This window comes from Zootoca vivipara, chromosome 13, assembly GCF_963506605.1.
Source record: "Zootoca vivipara chromosome 13, rZooViv1.1, whole genome shotgun sequence".
Lineage (NCBI taxonomy): Eukaryota > Metazoa > Chordata > Lepidosauria > Squamata > Lacertidae > Zootoca > Zootoca vivipara.
Window position 1 is genome coordinate 16,995,070 of NC_083288.1, and position 25,978 is coordinate 17,021,047.

Here is a 25,978-nt window from a genome sequence, read left to right on the forward strand (position 1 = left end):
CTCTCCAAAATACTTGACTTATTATCTTGGTGTCACAAATTGCCTTTAAAAATATGTTTATATATTTTGTTACTGTTTTTGCAAACAATCCAGGCCAAATTACTCCTCTGATCTTCTAGGACAGGCATCCCCAAACTCTGGCCCTCCAGATGTTTTGGACTACAATTCCCATCTTCCCTGACCACTGGTCCTGTTAGTTAGGGATCATGGGAGTTGTAGGCCAAAACATCTGGAGGGCCGCAGTTTGGGGATGCCTGCATTAGATCATGTATTAAATAAATGCCAACCTTTACTGATGTATTGGGAGTTCTTGCTTTCTATCTCATGTTGTGCCCCTCAAGTGATAAGACCATTCCCGCAATGCTGTTTCTAGGAGTTAGGGACTTTGATCTTCTTGTCTGCACTGAAATTCTGTGGCTTGTTTTTTTTGGGGGGGGGGTGTTGGTCCATGTTTACAGTGTTTTTGACTTTGATTATATTCCCTATCTGGTCCCCTCTTACATGAGCAGTTGGGTGATTCTTGGGCAACTGAGCCGGCCACTGAATTTTTCCTTCCCAACGCCGATTTCTGGTTGTTTTGAGAAACATAACACAGATGCCTGAAATTGGCAAAGGAGCATAGGAGACAATTAGCACACACATGCCTTATTTATGGCTAGCAGCAATGGGGAGGGGCCAGCTATCCAACCCTCTGTGTGATTGTTTATTTTACTGCAAGCTCACTAGTTGTGAAGCCATTGCATGCAATAAACACCCACCACACTTCCTATGACATACATCCATTTTCCTTACTTTTATTTATTTTTGACCCTTACTTTCTTCCATCATGGAATGAATTTAAGGTGCTGTTCACAGCGTTGCAGGACTAGGCACCAGACTTCCCATACCCCAACCCATATAAATAAGAGACCAATCAGACTGGGTTTGGGGTGAAAACAGGCCACAACTTTATTGAATACAGATGAAAGAGGTTTGGCTTGGGCATGGGGCAATCTAAATACTTCCGGCCCGCCTGCTGGAAGTGACGTGTGGTCAATCCAGGCGGGGGTTCCTAAGACTTACAGCCAATAGAGTGACCCCTGCAGGGACCTCCATCTGGGGGAGTGCCTTCGCCCCTGGCCCCCCTGGCCCCGCAGACATTGGCCACCCCCCCGAATCCCGTTAACGGGATATCCCAGAGTTTGGAGGGGCAGGCGAAGGCTACAACCTCCCCTCCATCCAAAACAATGCTCAACTTCTTGATCAACTCCTGCCTGAAAAACTACCGTTATGTCCCCACTGTGGAAGGACGTGTGGAACGAGAATTGGCCTCCATGGTCACTTACAGACTCACTGTTAAAACTGTGTTTATGGAAGACAATCTTACTTGGCTATGAGTGATCTCTGAAGAAGAAGACAAGTGTGGGAATCCCTGGACAGAGCAATGGGTTTTTTTCTTTTTTGGGGGGGGATCAAGCCACATGTGTCAAGGTGCAGGGTTGCACTGACAGTTGCCACAGGAGGTGGGGGAGGGGTTGAGAAAGTAGGGGGTTCTTAATGAAATCTACATTTTAGCTTAATTACAGCCTCCCCTTTATAGCCTTCCAAAAATGGTAGCTAAGGGGGCTGTCAACGACAACAACCAAAAGGTTTGAGAGGCTAGGTCCCTTCTGTTCCCCTGTAATTTGACCATTGCAGCAGGCAGGTGATGGGTAAGACAAGGAATTAACATAGAAATCATGAGCAAAAGTGGACTGCGGTGTGCCCTGGATATTGTTTTGCTTTTAAAAACCACCATATGGGCGAATCTTAACTATGAAAATTCTGCAATTTAACACACATCAGTCGTGATCTTCGCTCTTTTTTATTCCGAAAACCAAAGCAATCCCAAAAAGTACAAGTAATTAATATTTTCTATTATATATTAGTATTAACACTGCATTCCATGCAGACAATCCATACTAAACGTCTTGCCACAAGCTTTTCCACCCCACCCTCCTCAACATCGAATTATATTGTAAATTCAAGTATACAGAAAGAAAGGAGGCCTTGCATTGTTATGACAGATAATGAATTTGGTGCTCAGGTCCTTGTTTGCTGTGGACATGAACTGAATGTGTCATTTGACTTATAGGAAGCTCTTGCATGGGTTTGTTTTTTTAAAAAAAACAGAATTAGATATGGTCAACACATCTAAAACCTGCAATTCCACATGTAGATTCTTTCCCCAGCCATGTACAGGTACATGGAGACAGCAGAGATTCTCAGGCCAGCACTGAGATCTGAAATGTCAGCCCAGGACACACAGTGTCTGTTTTTACAGTTCCATTGCAGCACTGAAATGCCCCCAAAATGCCTTGTTAATACTCCTATGAAAGCATGTCTACCGGTATATTGGAGAGTGGAAGAACTACATCTCAAGTTGTGCTTCTATTTATTAAATCCTTTTGCCCTACTCTTTGGCTACTTCTACATTGGGCATTATATCTACGGAAAAGCTTCACTTTCTTCACTGCCTTTTTACAGGGCAACTGTACGACACTATGAACCAACTAAACAACCACCTCTCATGTTCAGCTTCCTCTCCCAACTCAGAGCTCAGAAAACCCAACTTTTAAAAATACGTATTTTATCCTCCGGCTGGGGTGATTACTGTCAATTGCAAGGCCTTCTTAATTAATGCTTGCTTTCTTGTGGCTCAAATTTATACCGCCGTTACAGATAAATATGAAGGTGGCATTTTAGGCCCAGATTAAGCTCCCCACAAACCACAAATGTCAGTCGCTGCAGTAAGTGCTGCAATGACACTGAGATATTTGAGTCAGACCAACTATATGTTAACTATAATCCGTAAGCATCTCTCAAGGGTTTATTCAGAAGGCAAACTTCAATCTCTCCCACCAGAAGCCTAGATTTCCCCCTATCCTAACCTTTCTTTGGACAGTTTAATGTATTTGCTTTCCCACTGTTTGGGGACTTTAAAAAATTATACGTAACACCCTCCATAACACACAGAGGCAAAAAAAAAAGCATCTTTACCATACAGCTCAGATGCCTGAGAAAAGCAGGAAGAGTGCAGGCTTATTTTCCCTGGCACTGAAATCAGCCATTGATGGCTACACCTGAAAACAACCGATATGAAGTGGGCTTCTCTGCAATAAAAGCTTCGACTCCATTGTAGCTTTCCCTGCTAAACCACCCAGAGGCCACATGCTAAACCTGCATGCCTTTTGGATCCTCCTGTATCCATTTCAATTCTTTTGGGGGGGCTCTTTATGTGTTTACTTTCCCCTTTTTGCTCTTTCTTCAGTTGTGCTCATCGTGAAACAAACAGGAAACGGGAGGTGACGTTTTAAAGGTGCGAGAGCAATTAAAAAAAGAAGACGCATTCTTCAGCATTGATCCGCTTCGACGAAACCCTCCTTCTCGTGGCCAGATGGCTCCACTTCGGTGTACATCGAGTGGTTTCTGAACTTCATGGCAGGCCACTGGTGCGGTCTCCGCTGTGACGTGAAGAAAAGAAGGGCGTCAGTATGTGAAAAGGGTTGGGTGTCACGATTTGGACACATACACACTTTACATCAGCCTTCCTAAAGTTGCGTGTTTCTGGACCCTAGTTCCCATCAGTCCCCACCAAGCATAGCCAGTGATGAGGGATGATGGGAGTGGGAGATACAGTCCAAAGCATCTGGAGTGTAATGACCTCTGGCAGTCTATTGAGCCATGATAAGAAGTAATGACTCTTCAGCTGTTTTAGGTACGTTTATTTACAAAAAGACACATCCAGAGCATGGCTTCTTGCCTGCTCACATTTACGATAGTTGTTCAGTCTGAATTTTCGCCCCTCCCACAGCAGGAAGGACGGCAAACTCCTGCCTTTCTCCTCTTGCCCTTCTGTTGCCCTCTGATCTTATGCAGTCGCCTAGGGGGACTGAGAGGCTGGCCTGCTCCCTCCCCACTTCCACTTGAGACAGACTCAGACCTCTGTTATCTGATGATTGCCTAGCAATGCTCTGGCCGTCTTCCAACTCTCCCTCTTCTTGAGAGCTAACAGAGTCTTCCCTGGGAAAGGGGGTTGAACTGCCTTTCCTCGACTCCGTCAGCCAGGTGTCATCTGCAGAATCAATCTCTGGTTCACTTAGTTCAATTTCTGAGTCTAATTCTTCCCCTGCGCTCGGGGGGGGGGGGCAGGTTCCTGACATGGAGGAGCCCAGGTCGGGGAAAGCTGCTATACATTCTCAAACCAATCTAGTGATTTCTTATATGTGAATGAGTTGTTGTGCACAGAGCTGTCCTTCCTAAAGATGAGGCCCACAGCAGTGTCAAAACTTATGCTTTTGCATATAGAAAGTCCCAGGTTCAATCTTTTGCATTTACAGATTGGGTAAGCAGGTGTTGAGAAGGACTTCGACCAGAGAAAAGCCTCTACCAATCCGTTTGGGGCTGGATGGACAAATAGGCTGGCCTGGTATAAGGCAGCTTCCTGATCTCCATACAGATCAAAAGGAAGGACATGTCAGCATACACAGGCCCTGCAGAGAACTATCCCCTCTACTTGAAAAAATAAAAATAAAACAGGGCAGTCTGCCCACATAGAAGCTCTTTGTGTGCATATCAAACTGCATCAAGGGCTCTGGATTGCAGTGATTATCCGGAAGTAAGTTTTATTCATTTTGTAGAAATACCCTGCGTATTTGGGAGGGTTCCTTCCCCCTCCCCCTTTCTAATTCTGCCAGATGCATACATATATTTGTAGAAGTAATATCATGAAAATCACAGCCTCAAAGGTAACACCATCACCATTTTATATTCTATATTTTAGTGCCTTCTTCTTGAAGAGCATCTGCAAAGATTGCTCAGGTATAGGGCCTAGATGAGCGCCGCAACCCTAGAGTCGGACACGACTGGACCTGATGGTCAGGGGGCCCTTTACCTTTACCTTTTTATACTTCAGAGCATTAGAACTGCTGCTGAGGATCCCAAATAGAACGCGGAAAATATAGGACAAACAAATCTGTGACGCAGTATTCAGCAAGTACTGAATCTGGTGCTCAAAACTTTATTTTCAAAACAACATCCGGGGGGGGGGAGATTCTGGTGCTATGTGGGGTAATATATCAAATTAAGATGGCGCCAAAGAGGGAGGGAACGGGTGAAGACCAGCCCGGAGAGAAGATCGAGGAGATGGAAACCTAAAGGCTTGTCATTTTCTTTCTCAATGCCCAACCGTTTTTCAAGTTGATTATCTCCAGGGGGCATTGCACTCTACGGCAGGGAAAAAACTTGGCTAGGGATCAAGAGGCGGATTTGGGTCACAATTTTATTTTATAGACAAACCTCTCAAATGTTGAGGGAGAAATGGCTCTTGGGTAGCAATCTTAGCACCCACTCACCTGGAAGCAAGCCTCAATGGGGCTTACTACGCTGTTAAACTCACCTTAATGAAGAACAAAGCAGCATGGGATGTAGGGTTGCTTCTGATGTAGATCCCAGCAAGAATAATGGCTGCTATGAGCAGGACTGCCAGAACAATTCCAACGATGGTTCCTGTATGGAGCTGGGATTCTACTTTTTTTGCAGGGAAGTCGTCTCTCAGACCTTTAGGGGAAGTTTTCATAAGGGTTGGGGGGGATAATGTGCAAATTACTCCAATACAGCCACAATAAAAGAAACAACCTACAAAGATCAGCAAGGCGAACTTTGTTTGTTCAGTTATCAAAAAGAGGCTGAAATGTGCACTATTTGTGGGTACCATTACCCACAATGCCTTTAAGGTAAAGGGTATAGGGACCCCTGACCATTAGGTCCAGTCGTGACCGACTCTGGCGAAACTTACCGGAAGAGTAAGAAATCAAGATAACAAACTCTTTATAAAAGAATGAAAAAGGTTTACTGAATATTTACAGATAAATTGTAAACAGATAAAAATATTGGCAGGGTCACTGTAATAACTTGCAGTTTCATAAGATTATATATTTAAAGAAGATGAATAAGTGAGCAAATTAAGTTAATTAGGATAGGCAGAAGATATTAAAAATAAATTTAAGGAAACGCAGAAAGAGGGGGGAAGGGAGAAAAGTTTTGAAATGTCAAAATGATTGTAAAATCGGTGAAATGTATAAATCTGAAAAGTATAAAAAAGATAGAAAAAGAAACTTTTGATGCTTTCTTCCTCCGTAGTTGTGCATAGAAATATTCACCAAATGAATGCCAGGTTTTAGGAATATGGCAGTCAGGAGGGGATTCAGCTATTTGGGCCTGTGGCTTCCTTTACAGGGCTATACTCATACAGCTCCCATTGCTCTGTCCCAGCTCCTGCCAACCTAGCAGTTCGAAAGCATGCCAGTGCAAGTAGATAAATAGGTACCGCTGCGACGGGAAGGTAAACGGTGCCCCGTTGCGCCAGAAGCGTTTTAGTCATGCTGGGAACATGACCCGGAAAGCTGTCTGTGGAGAAACACTGGCTCCAGAGGCTTGAAAGTGAGATGAGCACCGCAACCCCATAGTCGCCTTTGACTGGACTTAACCGTCCAGGGGTCCTTTACCTTTAATCATATGGTCATCCCAGGTGAAACAGCAGTTCAGGGCACACCTCACATCCCCAGAACATGGACCTTCCCACACATATGCATATCCACCAAGAAATAATTAGGCACTTACCGTCTTCTGGATTTTGGTTCAACTTCGTATCATCTATATGAAAACAAAAACAATAACAAAAAGAGGATATAGGCTGGTTTGGCAAAGTCTTTCAGAGTGTTCAGATTCCTAAGTCTGGCTGCTAATAGGCAAGGTAATCCTGAAAACAAGGTACTTTCCAAAAAAACATCATGGTTTAAATGTGGTGTTGACTTAATGAATGGCTTATAGGCCTGGCTGTGGAGGACTGTGGTTTTTTTAAAAAAAATTGTGGCATTTAATTGCTCCATCCATCTAACTGCTCGATATTTTCCTTGTTATGCTGGGTATGTGTTTTGTTAATGAATGAATGAAGGAATGAATGAATAGTTAAAAATTACAAAGGAACTTTGTTGCTGCTATATGTGGAAGCATCCATTTAAGAGCATGCAGTGGTTGCTGTTCTGCTTTATGCAGGTAAGGAATAGCAACTCTGCTTGCAGACAATTGCAGCCAGGTGTTCACTCATGAAATATTGTGGAGGGGGCTGTGGTGTGTGTGTGGGGGAAGGGTTAAATAATCCTTTATCCTTCGATGCACTGTCCATGATCCCCTCCACCAACTTGCAATTTAGGAAAGGTGGAGGAAGAAACAAAAATAAAGGCAATACTGTTTGGAAAATGAAGGGTTAATGCAGTCGAGCTGGTTCCTAGAGAGGAGAAAGAACCACAGAGAACGAAATATTCTGCACATTAATTGCAGATTTGCTGTGCTATAGGTTGCTGAAATGTTAAGCTGCAACAGGATGAAAAGGAAAGGAAGCTAGGCAGCTCAGTCGGTAGAGCATGAGATTCTTAATCTTAGAGTCACTGTAGCAAAAATCAACATTTGAGGCTGAAGGAGAAAACAAAGGGTGTTTACTGCAAGCAATAATCATCACGCATTGAGCAAAATATTCCTGCATTGCAGGGGGTTGGACTAGATGGCCCTTGTGGTCCCTTCCAACTCTCCACATCTTTCCACGTACAGAAGTTGACTGGTGGTTGAATCTTATTTCAATACCAGCAACAGGAAAGAGTCCTTCACCAGACTTGAGAGCAGTTGGCTAGTTATGGGGATGTAGGCCATATGATATGCACAGCTCTGTCCTCTCCAACAGAAGGGTATAGCCTGAAGAATCAGGAGAAACAGCCAGGGGGCTACCACTGCAACATCCCAGCATCTGCTGCATGAGGCAGTCATCTCACTCTGTCTAATGGTAGGGCTGGCCCCACACTTAACGGTTTCTCATATCCCTATATGGAATTAGCACTATCTACATGTTATAAAAGATTAGTATTATTCCAAAGAATAATACTTTTTAAAAAACAATCTCTCTCTCTCTCTCTCTCTCTCTCTCTCTCTCTCTCTCTCTCTCTCTCTCTCTCTCTCTCTCTCTCTCTCTCTCTCTCTCTCTCCTATGCTTGTGAAGCCCGGATTTCAAGCGAGATCATCTGCTCATCCACTTGTCTGCTTACACAGCTTATTCAGAAAAGCATGAAGCGTTTACTTGGAGAGGTCATTTGAGCAAGGTCATAACTCTCTCTTCCTGTCTCACCACAGCTCAGCTTCTCTGGAAGGAATGAGAAAGAAAGAAAGAAAGAAAGAAAGAAAGAAAGAAAGAAAGAAAGAAAGAAAGAAAGAAAGAAAGAAAGAAAGAAAGAAAGAAAGAAAGAAAGAAAGAGAGAAAGAGAGAAAGAGAGAAAGAGAGAGAAAGAAAGATCTTCTCTCCTCTTGTCACTTAACAGCACCCCCTGGAAGATATTATTTGGGCTCTGCTTTTATAGGCAAGAGGGGAAGGCACAAATGGCACCCAAATAACTAGGATGTCAGCCACATTCATAAATATAATCTCCCCTAGCTGGCTCCAAGGAGCTAGACTGTAAGGGTAAAAGATGAAAACAGAAAGAAGGCTTCTATGATGTCTTCGCAGCTGGCCTAGATTTATTTCATGTTTCAATTTCACCATCAGAAAAACGTTCCTATTATAAACGTTCAAGTTTCATCATTTTATCAGTCTCACACCATCATACATACATATGTTATCATCTATTTTGATAACCTCACGAGTGTAGCTTGGGTGCCTTTTCAGAGGGTAAGAGTCCCAGGAAGACTTGAGGCCCAGTACCATGGTGATGGCTGTTGTGTGTGCCGTTTGCTTTGTCTCAAACCAAGCTAAGAAATTAACCTCATGCTTTAATACGCTGTTATAAAAAATAAAAATAAAACGATTTCCCTGCCCGGATTCAAAAAGTCAACTGGAAACCATCAGAGTGGCTCTTAATTTATTAGCTCTTTTCAAAGTCAACTCAGTCACAAAAGAATTCTTTCCTCTCCTTTCTTCACTGCTGAAGGGCAACTACTAATGTTCTTTTCTATTTATTTTAATTAGCAGCTTGCGACAGGGACTATTAAACAGCAAAATTGAACTGGTACCTTGCTGCTAACCACAGAGGGGAATAGTGGTTTTGATGCTAACCTAGGCATATTACGCACAAGATCCTGGGGAATATGACATAATTTCTCATACTGGAGGGAACTTAATTAGCCGGGGGGTGGTTTTCTGTTTTAAGCAGTCACCACGACACACTGATCTTCACAAGTGAATTTCAAAAACGAAAGGTACCGGTGGTCTCTGGTCTCTCTCTGGAAGCGATGCCATTCTAGCCAGCCTAGAATGAGGGCTTGGAGCAAGAAGACCACACTTTTCTATCAGTCTTTTTATTCACGCATCCAAATGTTAAATTTAGACATTCAGTGCAATGGGTCTTTCAAACTGTGTTTGCACATGTATAGCCGATGCAATTCTAATTCATAACTATGTGAAAAGCCTAGATCAATTTCCAACTGATTAGTTTAGCTCAGGCTTCCTCAAACTCATCCCTGACCACTAGTCCTGCTAGCTAGGGATCATGGGAGATCATGGGCCAAAAACATCTGGAGGGCCGAGTTTGAGGAAGCCTGGTTTAGCTATTACGGCTTACCTCAGGCAAATTTGGTTTTCTCAAGGTGCTGAAAATGAACTAACCTTGTTTATGGATCTGAGAGAATACATAATAATCTACAGCAGGGTTTCCCAAACTTGGTCTCCAGCTGTTTTCAGACTACAGTTCCCATCATCCCCGACCAATGGTCTTGCTAGCTAGGGATGGTGGGAATTGTAGTTCAGAAACAGCTGGAGACCCAAGTTTGGGAAACACAGGGGGGACATCCTCCTGAGGCCTCCCTTTCCCACTCCAACCATAGCATTTAACCCTGGCTGGTACCTTCTGTAGTTAGGCTGTCGACAAAGTGGGAAGAAGAAGTGGTGATGTCTTCTCTGAGTGCTGTGAAGGGACTGTCGCTGGGAGGTGTTGAGTAGTAATGTTCATCGTCTTCAAAGTCGGCACAGGTGGTCTTCTCTTCTAACTAAAACGACAAGCCCCAACCAGTCATTCTGGTAGTGGTGGTGTTTCTTTGTGGGTGTATTCTGCCACATGCCATTGACGCAATCAAAGTGCATTAGTGGCGGACTTATTTATACTGGCCCCATACGCACATATCATTCAATTTTATTAGTTATTCTGCAACGCTTCCTCAGTGTTACCACATTACAGCACTGCTTTAGGGAGGGCTACTCTTGCACAATAGCTCAGCAAAAAGCTCCGAAAAACAACAACATCCAACCAACCAACCCTCGGAAACATTTGTGGTCTAAAAAGTTAAGAGGATTTCAGAAGGAGGCTACAGAATGTCCACCAACTCTTGTTTTAAGCTTAAAAATAATAATCGTTAACCGATGCAAAGACTGGAGAACGGATCTTAAGAACAGAACCATGAGAAATGGAGAGACACTAAAATGGGCAGATTCACCCATCCCTACCAGTTGGAATTGCTTGGCTGCCGTTTTTTTAAAGTGCATGTCCAAAGTCCATTTCGGGAGGCTAATGCGGGTCCGCCAGTCGGTTTAATCTGTGGCAGTTTATTCCTGGGGTAAAATCCTAAAAAAACCTCACCAACTTCAATCCTAAAAAAAAGCTCAACAACTTTGGTCGGCCCCCACAGCCCTTTACTTCATCAAATCTGGCCCTCTTTGAAAAAAGTTTGGATACCACTAAACCTTTTCCCATCCAACCGCCTCCTTTTGTGTTCTGGTTTTTGCCCTAAACTTCCTTGCCATAATTTTGCCTGTGCTTTTGTTTTCATTCTTTACTCCCAACACTGTGGGTGTCGTTTATCCCTCCCTCTCTGCATATGTTCCCATGCACAAGGGGAGGTATTTCCTAAAAATATTTAGGAATGGTTTGGGGTCGGGTGGGGGGGCAAGCTCCCAAAACAACCCAATGAGGACTGAACATGCTCAGCGAGCATGGAATGCTGATGGATTGTTGGCAGGAAAACATGGAAAACTGTGTGGAAGCAGGAACGGAATGTGAAACACTTTGCTGCAAAATTTTGCAGGCTCCCTTGTGTTCTTTCTCTTCTTTAATCTGCAAACACTTTGGGTTATTATTACAGATCGTGCCCCTGTGTTAATAAGGCCGAATCGACTGGATCTCATTCCACCATTATAATGAACGTTACAGCTATGTAGAAGTGGAGTGCACCCCTTTGGCTGAAAAAAAGATTCCCCAGCTAGGACTTTCAGCCTCTTAGGAAATGGGGGTTATCAATAGTTTGAAGGTGGGAGACACTGGTTGGGCACTGAGCCAGGGTTGCATATGTTCATACTTTTAAGTACTGTACTTTGACCACAAGTTTACCTCTTGGTCACAGCCATACTCCAACCACTCTTCACGGTGCCGATCAAATCCACTGGAACACCTACAGAAAAGAGAAGCGTGTAGCCAATTACGCATCTAACCTACGGTACAAATATAGACCTGCTTGGTGACATTTTCACTGCCATGGCTTTCCCAAGGAATAAGTGTGTGTTGTGTATATTGGGACAATCTGGTATCTCTTTTGCTTTCCTGCACATGTGTTGCTTTAGCAAAAGGTAGAAGTGCAGAAGATGCAGGAGGGAGACAGACAACAATGTTTTGTTCCCCATGGGAGATTGCAAAACGCTCGATACCTGACAGCTGTCATTTAGGCAAGGGGCCACCACAGGATTGGAATGTGAGTGGTTTAGCCTAGGAAACGGGGGGGGGGGCAACTTGAATAAAATGTTGTTGTTTTTTGGGGGGGGTAGGTAAGCCACACCCCACACAATTGATCACATGATGTGGTGTGCGTACACACCATTTTGCAGGGGGCCTTCAAATATATTATGGGGGAGACAAAGAACCCTTCGGCCCCTAGGAGTTGGCTCCTATGCTAGGAAGAAACCAGGCCTGAGATATGCAAGAATCGTCTCATGCAAAGACATGCACTTATTGAACCTTACCCATTTCGCCAGAACTAGAAATATATAAAAAATAATCATTTTTCAAGTTAGATCACTCATCCCCAAACTTCGGCCCTCCAGATGTTTTGGACTACAATTCCCATCATCCCTGACCACTGGTCCTGTTAGCTAGGCATCATGGGAGTTGTAGGCCAAAACATCTGGAGGGCCACAGTTTGGGGATGCCTGAGTTAGATGCACCATAGCTCAGTGGTAGAACGTCAGGTTTACATGCAGAAAGTCCTCAGCATCCCTAGGTAGGCCTTAGAGAGAGTCTCTACAGGTTCGTGTAGAAAGCAGCTCCCTGTGTTTCTACCGTGTTTCTCATATTATAAGACATGTCTTATATTTATTTTTTCCTCAAAAAAACACACTATGGCTTATTTTCAAGGGATGTCTTATTTTTTCCCTTCTCCTCCTGCCGCTGCCGGCATTGCTGCTGCACCTATCACTATGTCTTATTTTCGGGGTATGGCTTATATTCCTTGAATGCTTAAAAATCCTGCTATGGCTTATTTTATGGGTATGTCTTAAAATATGAGAAACAGGGTATGGGTTAGCAATCAAGGCTTCTTTCAAGTACCCATAAAAATATCACTTCCTGAAGATATTAAGGAACACAGCCTAGTCCCTTCCCCTAAACACAACACCACCCAGGCTCCTTGGGTTGCTAAAGCATTTTGTGGCTTTTATGGCCTCCTGTTCTCTGAAAGGAGTGTGCTCCCTTCAAAATGCCTACAGAACTAGCAGTAGAGAGCTCACAATATGAGCATCTGGCCTCAATTCTGTGTGGGAGGGCTAGGTTATTTTTAAGTATATGGTTTTATAATCGGAATCCCCAGATGGGTGTACTGTACCAGATACACGAAAAAGTGAATGTAACAAACAGGGAGACCAAAAGGGCTTCCCCTGAGGAACTGGGTGACTCCAGGCCAACACAGCTGGGCCGGAAGACTCTGAAATGTTCCTTCTTGCTGATGGGATTTTCTGTCTCTGCTGGAGAAGAGCTTAACCTTATTCTTCAGGAGAGATGGAAAGCTTGGCAAACCGCATCCTTCCATTTGCATCTGCATAGACTGGTTTTGGATTTCAGTACATTGGATGCACAGTAAGGCAGTGCGCAAATACTGCAGCTTGTTGGTTTCCGAACGTTTTGGAAGTCGAATGGACTTCCGGAACAGGTTCCGTTCGACTTCCAAGGTACGACTGTACTGCAAATCATATTGCAAGTCATCTTGGATATTAAAGACTCAAACTGTAAAGACTAGCCACACATCTTGGGCAGCTGGTCACATATCAAATATCCGGGTGCTTTGGGCAAGCTAGGTAAAGGGGACCCCTGACCATTAGGTCCAGTCATCACCGACTCTGGGGTTGCGGCGCTCATCTCGCGTTATTGGCCAAGGGAGCCGGCGTACAACTTCCTGGTCATGTGGCCAGCATGACGAAGCCGCTTCTGGTGAACCAGAGCAGCACATGGAAACACCGTTTACCTTCCTGCTGTAGCTGTACCTATTTATCTACTTGCACTTTGATGTGCTTTCGAACTGCTTGGTTGGGCAGGAGCTGGGACCGAGCAATGGGAGCTCACCCCGTCGCGGGGATTCGAACCGCTGACCTTCTGATCGGCAAGCCCTAGGCTCTGTGGTTTAACCCACAGCGCACTGCAAACATGACATGAAGGCAGGCAACATCACCAACCCCGCCATGTGGGAATCCCTCTGCAGACAACCACAGTGCCTGGAGACAGACAGACAGATAGACAGACAGACAGACAGACCATGCATCCACAGCAGTGACCAGAGGAGAAATGACGAGCACAGAGAGAAGCAACGCCATGGTGTGTCTGCAGCAACACAACTGGAGGCCTTCATTTGCCCCAGCTGTAAGAAAACATGTCTCTACAGCCACAGCAGGTGCTGTAGCCTTCCGACAGTTTGACTTCACCCCCCAAAGGCACAGCCCTCCATTGTCTCCTGAGTTAGATGGATGCCAAATAAGATCCTCCCAAGTCGGTGGTGAGGAGCAAGCTATAAATTCACAGTAGCATGATGCTTTGCCACCCTAGTGCATATACAGAATTCTCAAATACTGTTCATTTATAACGACACAGAAGTTTGTCAGTGGATGTCCCACAAGGAATCAAAATAAAGCAAAAGCCAAGACTCCAATTAAATAAAGTGAAGCCGTCCTCCATCCCAGTCGAACTATCCTTCTTTAAATCTGGTTACAGCACTGGTTATGGGCACTGAGAGCAGGAGTGGAATAACTCTCCATTTCTCACGGCAATTCTCACAAAGTCTGCCTGTTGTTTGCTCTACAAACAGGACACCTCATTCAGCTAAGTCACAAAGCCACTAGAAATAATCTTCTTCTTCTTCTTCTTCTTCTTCTTCTTCTTCTTCTTCTTCTTCTTCTTCTTCTTCTTCTTCTTCTTCTTTCTTCTTCTTCTTCTTCTTCTTCTTCTTTTTCCTCCTCCTCCTCCTCCATTAAATTTCTATACCGCCCTATACCTGGGGGTCTCAGGGTGGTTCACTGAATAAAATCAAGATATAAAACCACAAAATACCTAATAAAAATAAAAACAGCAACCCAATACCCCAATTTTGTAAAAAGGGCATAGGATGTAAATCAGATCAGCCAAAGGTCTGGTTAAAAGGAATGTTTTTGCCTGGTGCCTAAAGGTGTGTAATGAAGGCGCCAGGCAAACTTCCCTGAGGAGAGCATCCCACAGACTGGGAGCCACTGCAGAGAAGGCCCCGTTCTCGTGTTGCCACCCTCCGAACCTCTCGAGGAGGAGGCACACGAAGGAGGGCCTCAGAAGATGACCTCAGGGTCTGAGTAGGTTCATATGGAAAGAGGTGGTCCTTGAGGTTTTACGATCCTGAGAAGTCTAAGGCTTTTTACGTCAAAACCAGCACTTTGAATTGGGCCTGGAAACTAATTGGTAGCCAGTGCATACTTTCCTAAACTTGCTTTAGAAAAAGCTTGTAATTGAACTGCCCTCCTCACAAAAAAATTTTTTTGCTACATCTTTATTCTGTCATAGTCCTACATAAGTGTGGTGCAGGGCAATCAAGGCAGGACTTTGGGGCAGAAATAAAAACTGGCCGCTCAGTCAAATGAATACAAGGGTCCCCAAGTGCCATAGGGATGCCTTGTCACATTTTGAAGTAAGGGGCATTGCCATCTAAAGAGGGAGGATCCTTCTTCCCCCCACCCTGAGATCATTAAGTCCCAGGGTCTTAAATTACCTAGCTCCACCATAAATGCACCATAAATAGGACGAGACTAGAGGGAGCTAACTTGACTCTCGAGGGGCAAATGTGCACCCCCTCCCACATTTGTGTGCCTTACCTCTGCAGGACGTGACACCAGCTGCAGTTGAAGGTTAGGTCAGATGTCGTGCAAACTTCGCAGCTCTGGTGCTGGAGGCAAGCTGCAGAGGAAAGAGGGAAAGCATGAGAGCTCCAAAACTTGCTTTCCAAAATGAGAGGCAGAAGCCAGCCTGGAAGATGTGCTTTCTGAGTGTTGGATGGCTGGCTACCTGGGAGACCAGGGTTCAAATTCCCACTCAGCCATGAAGCTGACTGGGTGACTTTGGGCCAGCCCAGTGACTGTCTCTCAGCCTAACCTACGTACCACACAGGGTTGTTCTGAAGGATTAAATGAGGAGGGGGGAGAATTATGTCTGGCACTTTGAGCTCCTGGGGGGGGGGGGAATCTGCCATATAATGTGCAATAAATAAAGTTAGTGTGTGCAATTTTTATGCAAATCTGCCCCTCTTTTTTGGTGCTAAGTGGCCACTCTGTGCGGAAACCTCTTCCCTTGACTGCTGAGAAAGTTTATGTGTTATTCTGAAACCATTTTCCCCGCCCCACCCTGCAAATCTGACCCTACTCTCAAGGTCTTGGCCTGGGACATCCTCCCAGAATTCAAGAGAAATGAGGGAAAGCTGAGATGTTTCCTAACTTAAAAGTAAAAACCTTTTGTTCCTCTTTTTTGGAACAAACTGGTACAGAGCAATCTCTCAGAGTCAAAGCAAAAAGCTGGAAGCAAACGGGGTGGGGGTGGGGGTGGGGGGATGTATCCCAATCTCCTTCCATTGTGTTGGCAGCGGATTTTAACAAGCCTTTTTCCCTCAGGGAGAAGCATTCGGCATGTCACCGAAGAAAACAGTTTCATGCTGATTTCATCGATCACCCCTCACTTGTGCTTGGATCTGAAATTTTCCGGCAAGTGTCTCAACATGACTTCCATTCCGTCTCAGCTCTTAGGGCCAAACTGGGTGTGCGCAATGGAGGCACGGACAGATTAGCGGTGCCGTGAAGGCAGGATTTGGGGGCAGAGGTCTAGGGCCCCGCTCAGCATAATGTGCAGGAGGGCTCCCAAATGCAGTAGGGCTGTTGGCTTTTAACACATTTTGACATGATGCGCCTTGCCATCTAAAGCACACTGCCACCTACAAATACCTAGCAGCCCCACTGCGACAACTTTTTGTTTTATGTATATGAAAAAAGCTGGTTTTGGTGTGGTTATTATGGAGGCGGTGAGAGAGACACAAACCGTCTAGAGCAGGCATCCCCAACCTGCGGCCCTCCAGGTGTTTTGGCCTACAACTCCCATGATCCCTAGCTAACAGGACCAGTGGTCAGGGATGGTGGGAACTGTAGTCCAAAACATCTGGAGGGCCGAAGTTTGGGGGTGCCTGGTCTAGAGCTCTCTGGATGTAAGGTGGGGTATGAAATGCAAGATGTAGGAAAATCATTTTCCCCCGTTCCATTTTTAATAGTTACAAGTTTAGATATCCACACTTGGTTATATTTTTATATTTCAGGGTCAGCGGTACTCCCTGCCACTAGAGCTCATTAGGACTCTTTTTCTGGTGTCATGCATTCCTCATAGTAGTAGTAGTACTTGTATAGGTTACTTAAACATTGTCCAAAAAAAAGAAAGAGGGGAAATTGCAGTACATATTTCCATGAAAATTTGCATATGCTAACTTATAGGTTTATGTGCAAATTTACAGATAGAAACTCTAATTTAAATCAGGGTGGGACAAGAGTTAAAAGCAGGTGGAGCAGCCAATAATTTTTTTTTTACCCTTGTACAGGAGACTAGTTTCTACACACAGAGCTCTCTGCCCTGCAGCCAGGCAACCAGAGAGGCATTATCCAAGTTCAAGCACACAATTCCAGCTGGGTGAAAAGACCTGAAGTGTGAAGTGGGGCCAGTGAAGGGCATGCCCTGGAGGGAGATCTGAGGGCCACAGAGACGCTTAGGGGCCACATCTGTGCCATAAGACTCTTTTCATCTGATTTTTGGTCTTCATTTCAAAGTGGAGTGGGTGGGTGTGTTTAACACAACAACGGGTTATTCCCCCCCCCTTTTTACACCATTTCAGAGCACTTGTTTATAGCCTGTGTTGCAGCAGACTGAGCCTGCTGTTTGGGTTGTCATAAAACACCCAACAGATATGGCTTAAGCGCATAACCTTGGCATCTCCCAGACAGGTTTATCCTCCACTGGGTATTTATGGAGGCAAGCAGGACGTTTTTGTTTTCCCTGGCATTGTCCTCGTGGGCTAAATGCTATCTCTTTAACCGTCTCCTTTGTGATGCATCTCAAGGAGTGGAAGGTACAGAACGTGCTGCTGCGAAGAAGGGCGGTTGGTGAGGTTTTTTATTATTATTATTCCACCTTTTTTAAAAAAATTCTTCCCCTTCTTCATCACAAATAGGGTTATATAAACCAAGTCCATGAAAAGCCATTGAGAAGTTAGAGAATGTGTCTTTTTAAAAAATAAACAAAAAACTAACCAGCTGTTGGTTAAATACATAATTGTTGGGGTGCTTTCCCCACTTTAATCAATGGGATCTTGCATCCTAGCTAGCTTCCAGTTTTTTGATGTCTGCAAAGCAGTGACAAGCAACCAGAAACCTCTGATCACACCCCCATAATACATTTAAAGTGCATGGCTCCCCCCCCAAAAAAGAAACCACAATGCTGGGAGTTGTAGCTTGTTAAGAGTGCTTGGAATTATAGTTCTGTGAGAGGTAAACTACACTGCCCAGGATTCTTTAGGGAAGCGGAGCCATGTGTTTTAAATATATGATGTAAATGTGACCCTTGTCAAAAATCCACCTTGTAGTCAGCCCCCACTTTGGTCTCCCTGTCACATTCTAGTGGCCAACGTCTGGAGTTGCCACATGCTGAGTCAGATCAGGGAAGATCTCCCATAGCTCAGTGGCAGATCACATATTTTGAGTGCAGAAGGACAAAAGTTCAGTCCCCGGCATCTTCAGGTACAACTAAGGAAACCTCTTGCCTATAAAGGTAAAAGGTAAAGGACCCCTGGGCGGTTAGGTCCACTCAAAGGCGACTATGGGGTTGCGGCGCTCATCTCGCTTTTAGGCCAAGGGAGCCGGCGTTTGTCCGCAGACAGCTTTCCGGGTCATGTGGCCAGCATGACTAAACTGCTTCTGCACAACGGAACACCGTGACGGAAACCAGAGCGCATGGAAACGCCGTTTACCTTCCCGCCGCAGCAGTACCTATTTATCTACTTGCACTGGCATGCTTTTGAACTGCTAGGTTGGCAGGAGCTGGGACAGAGCAACGGGAGCTCATGGGGATTCGAACCTCCGACCCTCCGATCGGCAAGCCCAAGAGGTTCAGTGGTTTAGACCACAGCACCACCTGTGTCCCTGTACACCTGGACAGCTGCATCCACTCAGTGCAGCGGTCTGAGTCAGTATAAAGCATCTCCTTCCCTTCCTGTGTCCATGTAGCTCAGCATGGTCTCCTTTGATGGAGAGCAGATTTTTTTTAAAAAAAAATCCTCCAATGTGGCTGCAACCCACAACACTAACATAATGTGGAGTTAAGCCGCAAGACTTCAGCAGGGAGGAGAATCTACGCACGCATTTCCAGCCGCCTCCCTCAAATTCAAGGTTTCTGCCTTACTCAGCTATGGCTGCAAGTGGGGAAGTGGGAGAAGCCAAGGGGGATGCTCTTAGTCACAAAGAAGGAGTATGAACAGCTCCCTTCTCTTCAAACCCCTCTGTTAAACGCATCTTCATATTATCATCATTACGCCCAGGAAGGCTTTCCTCACACACATCCTTATCTAACTCAAGACAACAGTACTTGAGACTCTGTGTGCTAGAGGCATGCTTCATAATGCGCTTTCGACTCACTGGGCAAGGGCAAAAACTCCACAGCCGATGCGCTAGTGATCTTGCTGGTGTCCAGCTCCACTCGGTGATATTCGTAGATGGTCCGGCGGTGAGCTTCTGAAAAAAGGTAAGGATGGGGGTATTCAATTAAAGCAGGTGTCAGGGAGGATTCGGAGGAGCAATGGACAGAGGAGGCGGAACAGGGGCTCAGGGATGCTGAAGAGCCTTGCAACCACCCAGAGACAGAGGAAGCGGAAGAGAGAGTGGAGAGTAGCCAGGGAGACCAGGGGCTCAGGGGTGCTGAAGAGGCTTGCAACTGCCCAGAGGCTCGGGAAGAAAGCTCAGACTCAGGAAGGGAGGGGGCTTCCAAATCAGCACAGACAAGGAGGGAAATGAAACGTAAGGATCAAAGACGTCTGGCCCGATTCCCAAGCCTACTTTGTTGGCGCGGGAATGGTAGGAAGCCACCCCCCGAATCTGACTCAATGGGTTCAGACACGTAATTTTGAACTGTAGCTGTTTCTTGTATATAGTATGTAATAAAGACTGTAAATACCACGACGATTGTGCCGGGTGTTACTGCGAAGAGGAAAACCACCTTTACGGCGGGTCTCTGCCCTCTGCCTTGTGGGGCGCAGTCTCATATCATAGCCATGCAGATCTCTGCACGGTTAAATACGATGGTGCAGCTTGTGAGCAGTTTTGGAGCACCTCTGGCATTTTAGGGGCTGGAAGAAAGCTTTTTGGCCCCCAACTCCCTATAGCAGGAGGTCCCCAGACTATGTAGAATACAGGTCCTCTCTTCTTTGGGTATTTATTTATTTGGCCAATAACCAGTTGAGCTATCTTCTTTGGAATGCGTACAGTGGTACCTCTAGTTACGAACTTAATTCGTCCTGGAGGTCCGTTCTTAACCTGAAACTGTTCTTAACTAGAGGCGTGCTTTTGCTAATGGCGCCTCTTGCTGCCACTGCGCCACCGGCACACGATTTCCATTCTCATCCTGGGGAAAAGTTCGCAACTCGAGCTAACTCTTCCAGGTTAGTGGAGTTTGTAACCTGAAGCGTTTGTAACCTGAGTCGTTTGTAACTCGAGGTACCACTGTATTCCCTTTTGCTAACTGCACAAGGGGTAGGACAATATGGTTGGAGGTTGTTGGCTTATGGTGGTAGGCATGTCACTCAGCCCTAGCACTGTCTGTCTTAAGATAAGAACCCATCAGAAGAACCTCAGATGAGTCCTGCTGGAGGAGAGTAAAGATCTATCTCGTCAAGCATCCTCTTTTCCACAGTGGCCAAGCAGATGCCTATGGGAAGCCCGCAAGCAGGACGGGAGGACAATGGCTATCACCCTCTGCGGCCCTTCAGCAACTGGTCCTCTGAACTTGGAGCTCTCCAACCAATATGTCTACTTGTCTAGGGATCCACTCCCATCCTTCTCCTCTTCCAAATAGCCCAGACTCACCAGGCACGCCAGGGGAGGAGTTACGGATCATGAAAGCGTCTGAGAGTCCAGCTTTGACGGGATGTTGTGTAGAACTAATTTCCAGGACAGGCATGGGGATCTGGAGCCAGGAAAGGGGGAAGAAGGCTTAGAAAATCCCATCCATGGAGTTAAAGAAAGGTACTAATTCCCCACCCACTCTTGGAGTGTCTCTCCTCCTAAATGGCTAAGACTTTGACGAACTTCTTAGCAGAGGAAACAACAAAGAACTGGAGACTCACTCCACCTTTTAGTTCTGTAACACCTATATTTTATCTTTTACATAAAAGAACATTCACAGATTAAAAGTGCTCAACCTGCAATGGCAAAAAAAGGAACAAATTTTATCCCACCCTACCCTACTAAAAGATGAACACCAATATAGGCTAGGGCATATATTATTCCAATAAACAGCCAAATGCCTGGGTGAAGAGGAACGTCTTTACTTGGTTCCCAAAAGTAGATAATGATGGTTCTAGGCACATCTCTCTGGGAAGAGGATTCTACAACCAGGAGCCACCACCCATAAGGCCTATATTCATATTCCCGCTGCCACCCTGCACCTCCTGGAGAGGGTGGGGGACACACATGAAGAAGGGCCTCAGATATTGAGCCTGGTTTAGGTAGGTTCATGCAAGGAGAGGCAGTCTCTAAGGTATTGGTGTCTCAAGCTGCCTAAGGTGTTATACGACAAAACCAGCACTTTGAATTGAGCCCAGAAACTAACTCCCCTCACCTCTTTGTAGCCAAAGACTATTCTGCCATCACTGTGCAAAGCTGCCTGGAAGTCAAAAGAGCCTCTGTCTTCTTTTCCTTCCAGGTACACTTGGTCCCACTGAACCACAAAGACTGTCCCTGAAGAGGAAGAAGAGCAGGAGAAGGGGTGAGAATATGAGAAGGCCATTGTTTTACCCTAACAGCTGGCATGGGGACTAGGAACTTGAAACGTCTGCTATCATTCACAGATCCAAGGAAGGAACTCGGAAGCCAACTAGCCATGCTCCCTGCCAAAAACAAGGCAGGGCCACCCACGTGCCCATAGATTAGCCTAACCCAGTCTTTCCCATTTTGGTGCCTTGTTGAACTACAATTCCCATCATCCCTGAGCAGTGGCCATGCTGTCTAGGGCTAATGGGAGTTATCTTATCAATATTGTGGGATGTGAAACACAGAGCAGTCAAGTACAACATCCCTAAAAAAGGTAAAGGGACCCCTGACCATCAGGTCCAGTCGTGACTGACGCTGGGGTTGCGGCGCTCATCTTGCGTTATTGGCCGAGGAAGCCGGCGTACAGCTTCCAGGTCATGTGGCCAGCATGACAAAGGGGATGTCTGGACCAGCCAGTTGGAACTTCCTGTTTCCTCCTAGGCTGGGACAGACTTCCTCTACATGTGACCAAAGGTGGGCGTGGCCTCACCTGAGCAGGCAATGACAAAAGCACAGGGCAGGGCAGCCATCTCTCTCTCTGACTACATTCATCGAAGGACCAACAACTGCTTAGCCTAAGATGCTCTCTTGGCTTCCAGCCAAGAGGACAAAGGAGCTGTCTCCTTATGGGATAGTTTCTAGGTGTATTACTTTTGTAATTTAAGTCTGCCTTCTGGGATCCATCTGTGAACAGAATGAGTGAGTGAGTAAACCAGGGGGTCCCCAAACTATGACCCCCGCCGCCCGCTGCCGCCGCCCGCTCTTACGGTGCGCGGCGCGGCGACGATCTTAAAAATCGGCAAAAAATCGCTGAAAATCCTTTGTGCGCATGCGTATGGGCCTCTCCCGACCCAGAAGAGGTCATTTCCGATGCACTTCCGGGTCGGGGGAGGCCCATAGGCATGCGCACAAGCGATTTTCGGCGATTTTCCCCCGACCGTGCGCGTGTGCGCATGCGCACGGGCGCGCCGCCCTCCGGCCCGCTGCGCGCGTACTCCCCTGCCCTCCAACCCGCCGCGCGGTCGGCGCGGCGGGCACCGGCCCGCTGCGCGGTAAGTCTGGGGACCCCTGGAGTAAACTCTTTTTATACTTTTATAGAAGACTGTGCCGTGTCTATCTTTTTATGAGAGACTAAAGGGGAAATTACCAAGGAAACGTATTTTAGAGGGTTTAGCGAGCCTGAGCAAACGCATCCGCTGTGCAAGTTTAAAAGGGGGAATGTTACTCTGCTAAATTGTAGAACATGTTAACACAAGTTGGAAAGGATATAATCAAACAATATATCCTCTTCTGCATCCCTGAACATTCCCACAAATATCATAAGTGTGAAATAAAGGGAAATTGAGTTGGTACTACAGTCAGAGGCACCAGCTTCTCAACATGCTTGAGGGGGCTTGAAACGACGTCCTGACATCACATATGCAATGTCGTAAAGAGTCAGGGGGTGGAGCTGAACACCCTCTGAATATTGATGGGACCTGGTCCCCTAAAAGGGGGGGGCTTCAAAGTCCCCCAGCCCCCAGGAGCTGGTTCCTATGACTATAGTCCAGATATATTTCTCGACTGCAAAACAAATAGTCCTGTGCCAAAAGCACCTAAGCAGAGAATTTTGGATTTTCACATTTTGCTTTGCAAAATAAACGCCAGTTCTGGTGTAAAACAAAAAGGGAGATACTAAGTGCTCCCAAGGATTTATTTCCAAGTTTGCATGTGAGGAGGACTCACCGTTGTCAAAGTATTTGACGGTGGAATTCCGGGAGTAGCTGGGGTTGAAGTTTGCCATGAGAGGAGCAACATACTGCGTAGCTGTCAGCATCCGATGAATGACGTCCCCCATGAAGATGAAACCTGGCAAAAGAGACCAAGAGGGAGGGAGGGAGGGAGGGATTCAAGCTATTTTATGTCACCATCTACAATCCTGTTGCCTTCTTCCCCAGAGACTCCTAGGAACCCCAGGGTCGCTTTCTAGAGAGCCAGAATGCTGCAGTGACAGCAGTGGAGCAGATTCAGAACTGCTGGGGCTCTTCAGGATAGTCACAGCTACGCACCCTCACAGCCGCAACCCCTTCTAAGAGTACACAACCTTCTAAGCTTCTACAATAATCTTACAATTATACAATGATAATAATTGGGGATGTGTTGCAACAATCAATGCAGATCTCCATGCTCTGCCTTTCAGCTAGATCTACTATTTTCTGTACACATACATGGGCAAATGATTTGGAGAGTAGCAATAACTTCTCTCAGAGTGACTTCAGTTAAGAAAAAAGAAAAAATTAATTGGTTTTCAAACAAATACAAATACAAATACAATAACCATTAAACACATCTCCAGCAGTACAGCTAATGATGTTTGTTTTATCCATTGTCTCTAGACCTACGCTTACACATCTGACATTCAAACATATTACTTAACGTAACCCCTCCACTGAGAATATTGAGTGGCTGGCATAACAAGGTCTACATTTTTTTGGAAGGTGTCTCTGTTTGCTATGCCTTTAATTGTCCTCCTGTGTCTGGTGTGATGCCCAGATGTTGTATATTCTTTTTCCATATGTTCAGGGGCAGTAACTTAAAGTTGTGTTTCCCTTGAAGTTCTATTGCACACCATTCCGTGGAAACGGATGTACCTTTCGTTTCTGTATTCCTAAAGGCTTAGCATGCAGAACCACTCCTCCTCAATGTTCTGTGGGCAATAAGATTCCTGCATCGCGGGGAGTTGGACTAGATGCCCCTTGTGGTCCCTTCCAACTCTACAATTCTATGATTCCCATGCGTTTTCTCCAGAGGGACCCTAGGAGTCAATCCTCAGCGGCTGACTCATCTCCTGATTGGCTCCAATGGGCACAAAGGGTGAGAAGACTTATTCTCAGTAGTTAAAAAGGCTCCCCTTTCATACTGCTGATTGGACGGCTCTCTAGGGCAGTGGAGATGGGAACCCTGCTGCAGATTGGTGTTCACACATACACACACACACACACACACTACTCAGGACCATTCTATTTTTCATTCCCACTCAGTTATGAAGCTCATTAGGTGACCTTAGGCCAGTTGCCTAACCTCCCTGACAGGGTCGTTGTGGAGAGCGAGGGGAGAGGAACATGTACCCTCTGTCGCATGCCTCAGAGGACAGTGCAATGCAATGCAATAAGTAAATAAAACCCACTTTGCTAGCCACCAAACCAAAGACATCAATGCTCTGGTGGGAGAAGGGGAGGGGAGGTGGGTTTTGTTCAGTGGCAGCGTGGAGACATAAAATCATCAAGCGGACTGCCTTGCTCAGCTTCGAGGCAAACCTTTCAAGGCTCGCTGCTGTGCTGAAAACCTAGACTGCAGGATCTCAGAGCAGAGGGGGCAAGCCATTCCGATCCTCAGAGCTAGGCTAGCAGCACAGCTGCTGCCAGCTGGGCGACGGAGGGGACAGCAAGGAAGGTGGAGAAACAAGAAGTTCCAGTAAACACCGCAGATAGATTCCAGATGTCTCCGCAAGTGGAAGCGCAGGAGGTCAACAGAGGTCAGGAGGGGCAGCAGTCTGGGTTGAGGCAGAATAGATTTTCAGAAGAAGCGATGGGGGATGTGACTCACACTTGCTCTGCGATCCGCCCGTTCTCGTGAACACAGAAACATACGGAGCTGAAGCTGCCTTATACCAAATCGAATAACTGGTCCATCTAGCTCAGTATTATCTACACTCTCCATAAGGGAACATTCCCAGCCATACCTGGAAATGTTGGAGACCAGGGGGTCAGCAACCTTTTTCAGCCATGGGCCGGTCCACCGTCCCTCAGACCATGTGGTGGGCCGGACTATATTTTTTTTGGGGGGGGGGGGGGAATGAACGAATTCCTAAGCCCCACAAATAACCCAGAGATGCATTTTAAATAAAAGCACACATTCTACTCATGTAAAAACACAAGGCAGGCCCTACAAATAACCCAGAGATGCATTTTTAAATAAAAGGACACATTCTACTCATGTAAAAACACGCCGATTCCTGGACCGTCTGCGGGCCGGATTGAGAAGGCAATTGGGCCGCATCCGGCCCACGGGCCTTAGGTTGCCTACCCCTGTTGGACCTTCTGTGTGTGTAAAGCAAGTGCTCGTCCCCTTCAACGTGGGCAGCCTGCAAAGTGCCTTGGACATAAGGGATGCCCTCTGGTCACCATTTGCCAGCCTTCTCTTTCAGCCCCTCCTTCCAGAGCTTCTTGAAGCATCTCAGAATCATGGAATTGTAGAGTTGGAAGGGACCACGAGGGTCATCTAGTACAACCCCCTACTATGCAGGAATCTTTCACTCAAAATTGGGGCCCAAACCCACGACCCTGAGATTAAGAGCCTTTGTGCCAATAGGCTGAGCTTGGTAGTAGGGCGGTCACTTTTGCATTG

The 25,978-nt window shown here is 46.0% G+C and overlaps 1 protein-coding gene across 1 annotated transcript in view; it reads right to left on the reverse strand.

Annotated features, from left to right (window-relative positions):
* Window positions 1-923: 923 nt before the first annotated feature.
* The window catches only part of PLXDC1 (plexin domain containing 1), a 55,779-nt gene continuing 30,724 nt past the window's right edge, over window positions 924-25,978 (reverse strand). The window contains exons 5-14 of the mRNA XM_035134960.2: window positions 23,318-23,440; window positions 21,402-21,520; window positions 20,648-20,747; window positions 19,205-19,300; window positions 15,362-15,443; window positions 11,379-11,439; window positions 9,903-10,044; window positions 6,640-6,672; window positions 5,417-5,577; window positions 924-3,482 (exon numbers count right to left, since the gene is read on the reverse strand). Coding sequence (XP_034990851.2) covers window positions 3,372-3,482; window positions 5,417-5,577; window positions 6,640-6,672; window positions 9,903-10,044; window positions 11,379-11,439; window positions 15,362-15,443; window positions 19,205-19,300; window positions 20,648-20,747; window positions 21,402-21,520; window positions 23,318-23,440 — 1,028 coding nt within the window. The 3' untranslated portion in view covers window positions 924-3,371. The remainder of the gene's footprint in view (window positions 3,483-5,416; window positions 5,578-6,639; window positions 6,673-9,902; window positions 10,045-11,378; window positions 11,440-15,361; window positions 15,444-19,204; window positions 19,301-20,647; window positions 20,748-21,401; window positions 21,521-23,317; window positions 23,441-25,978) is intronic.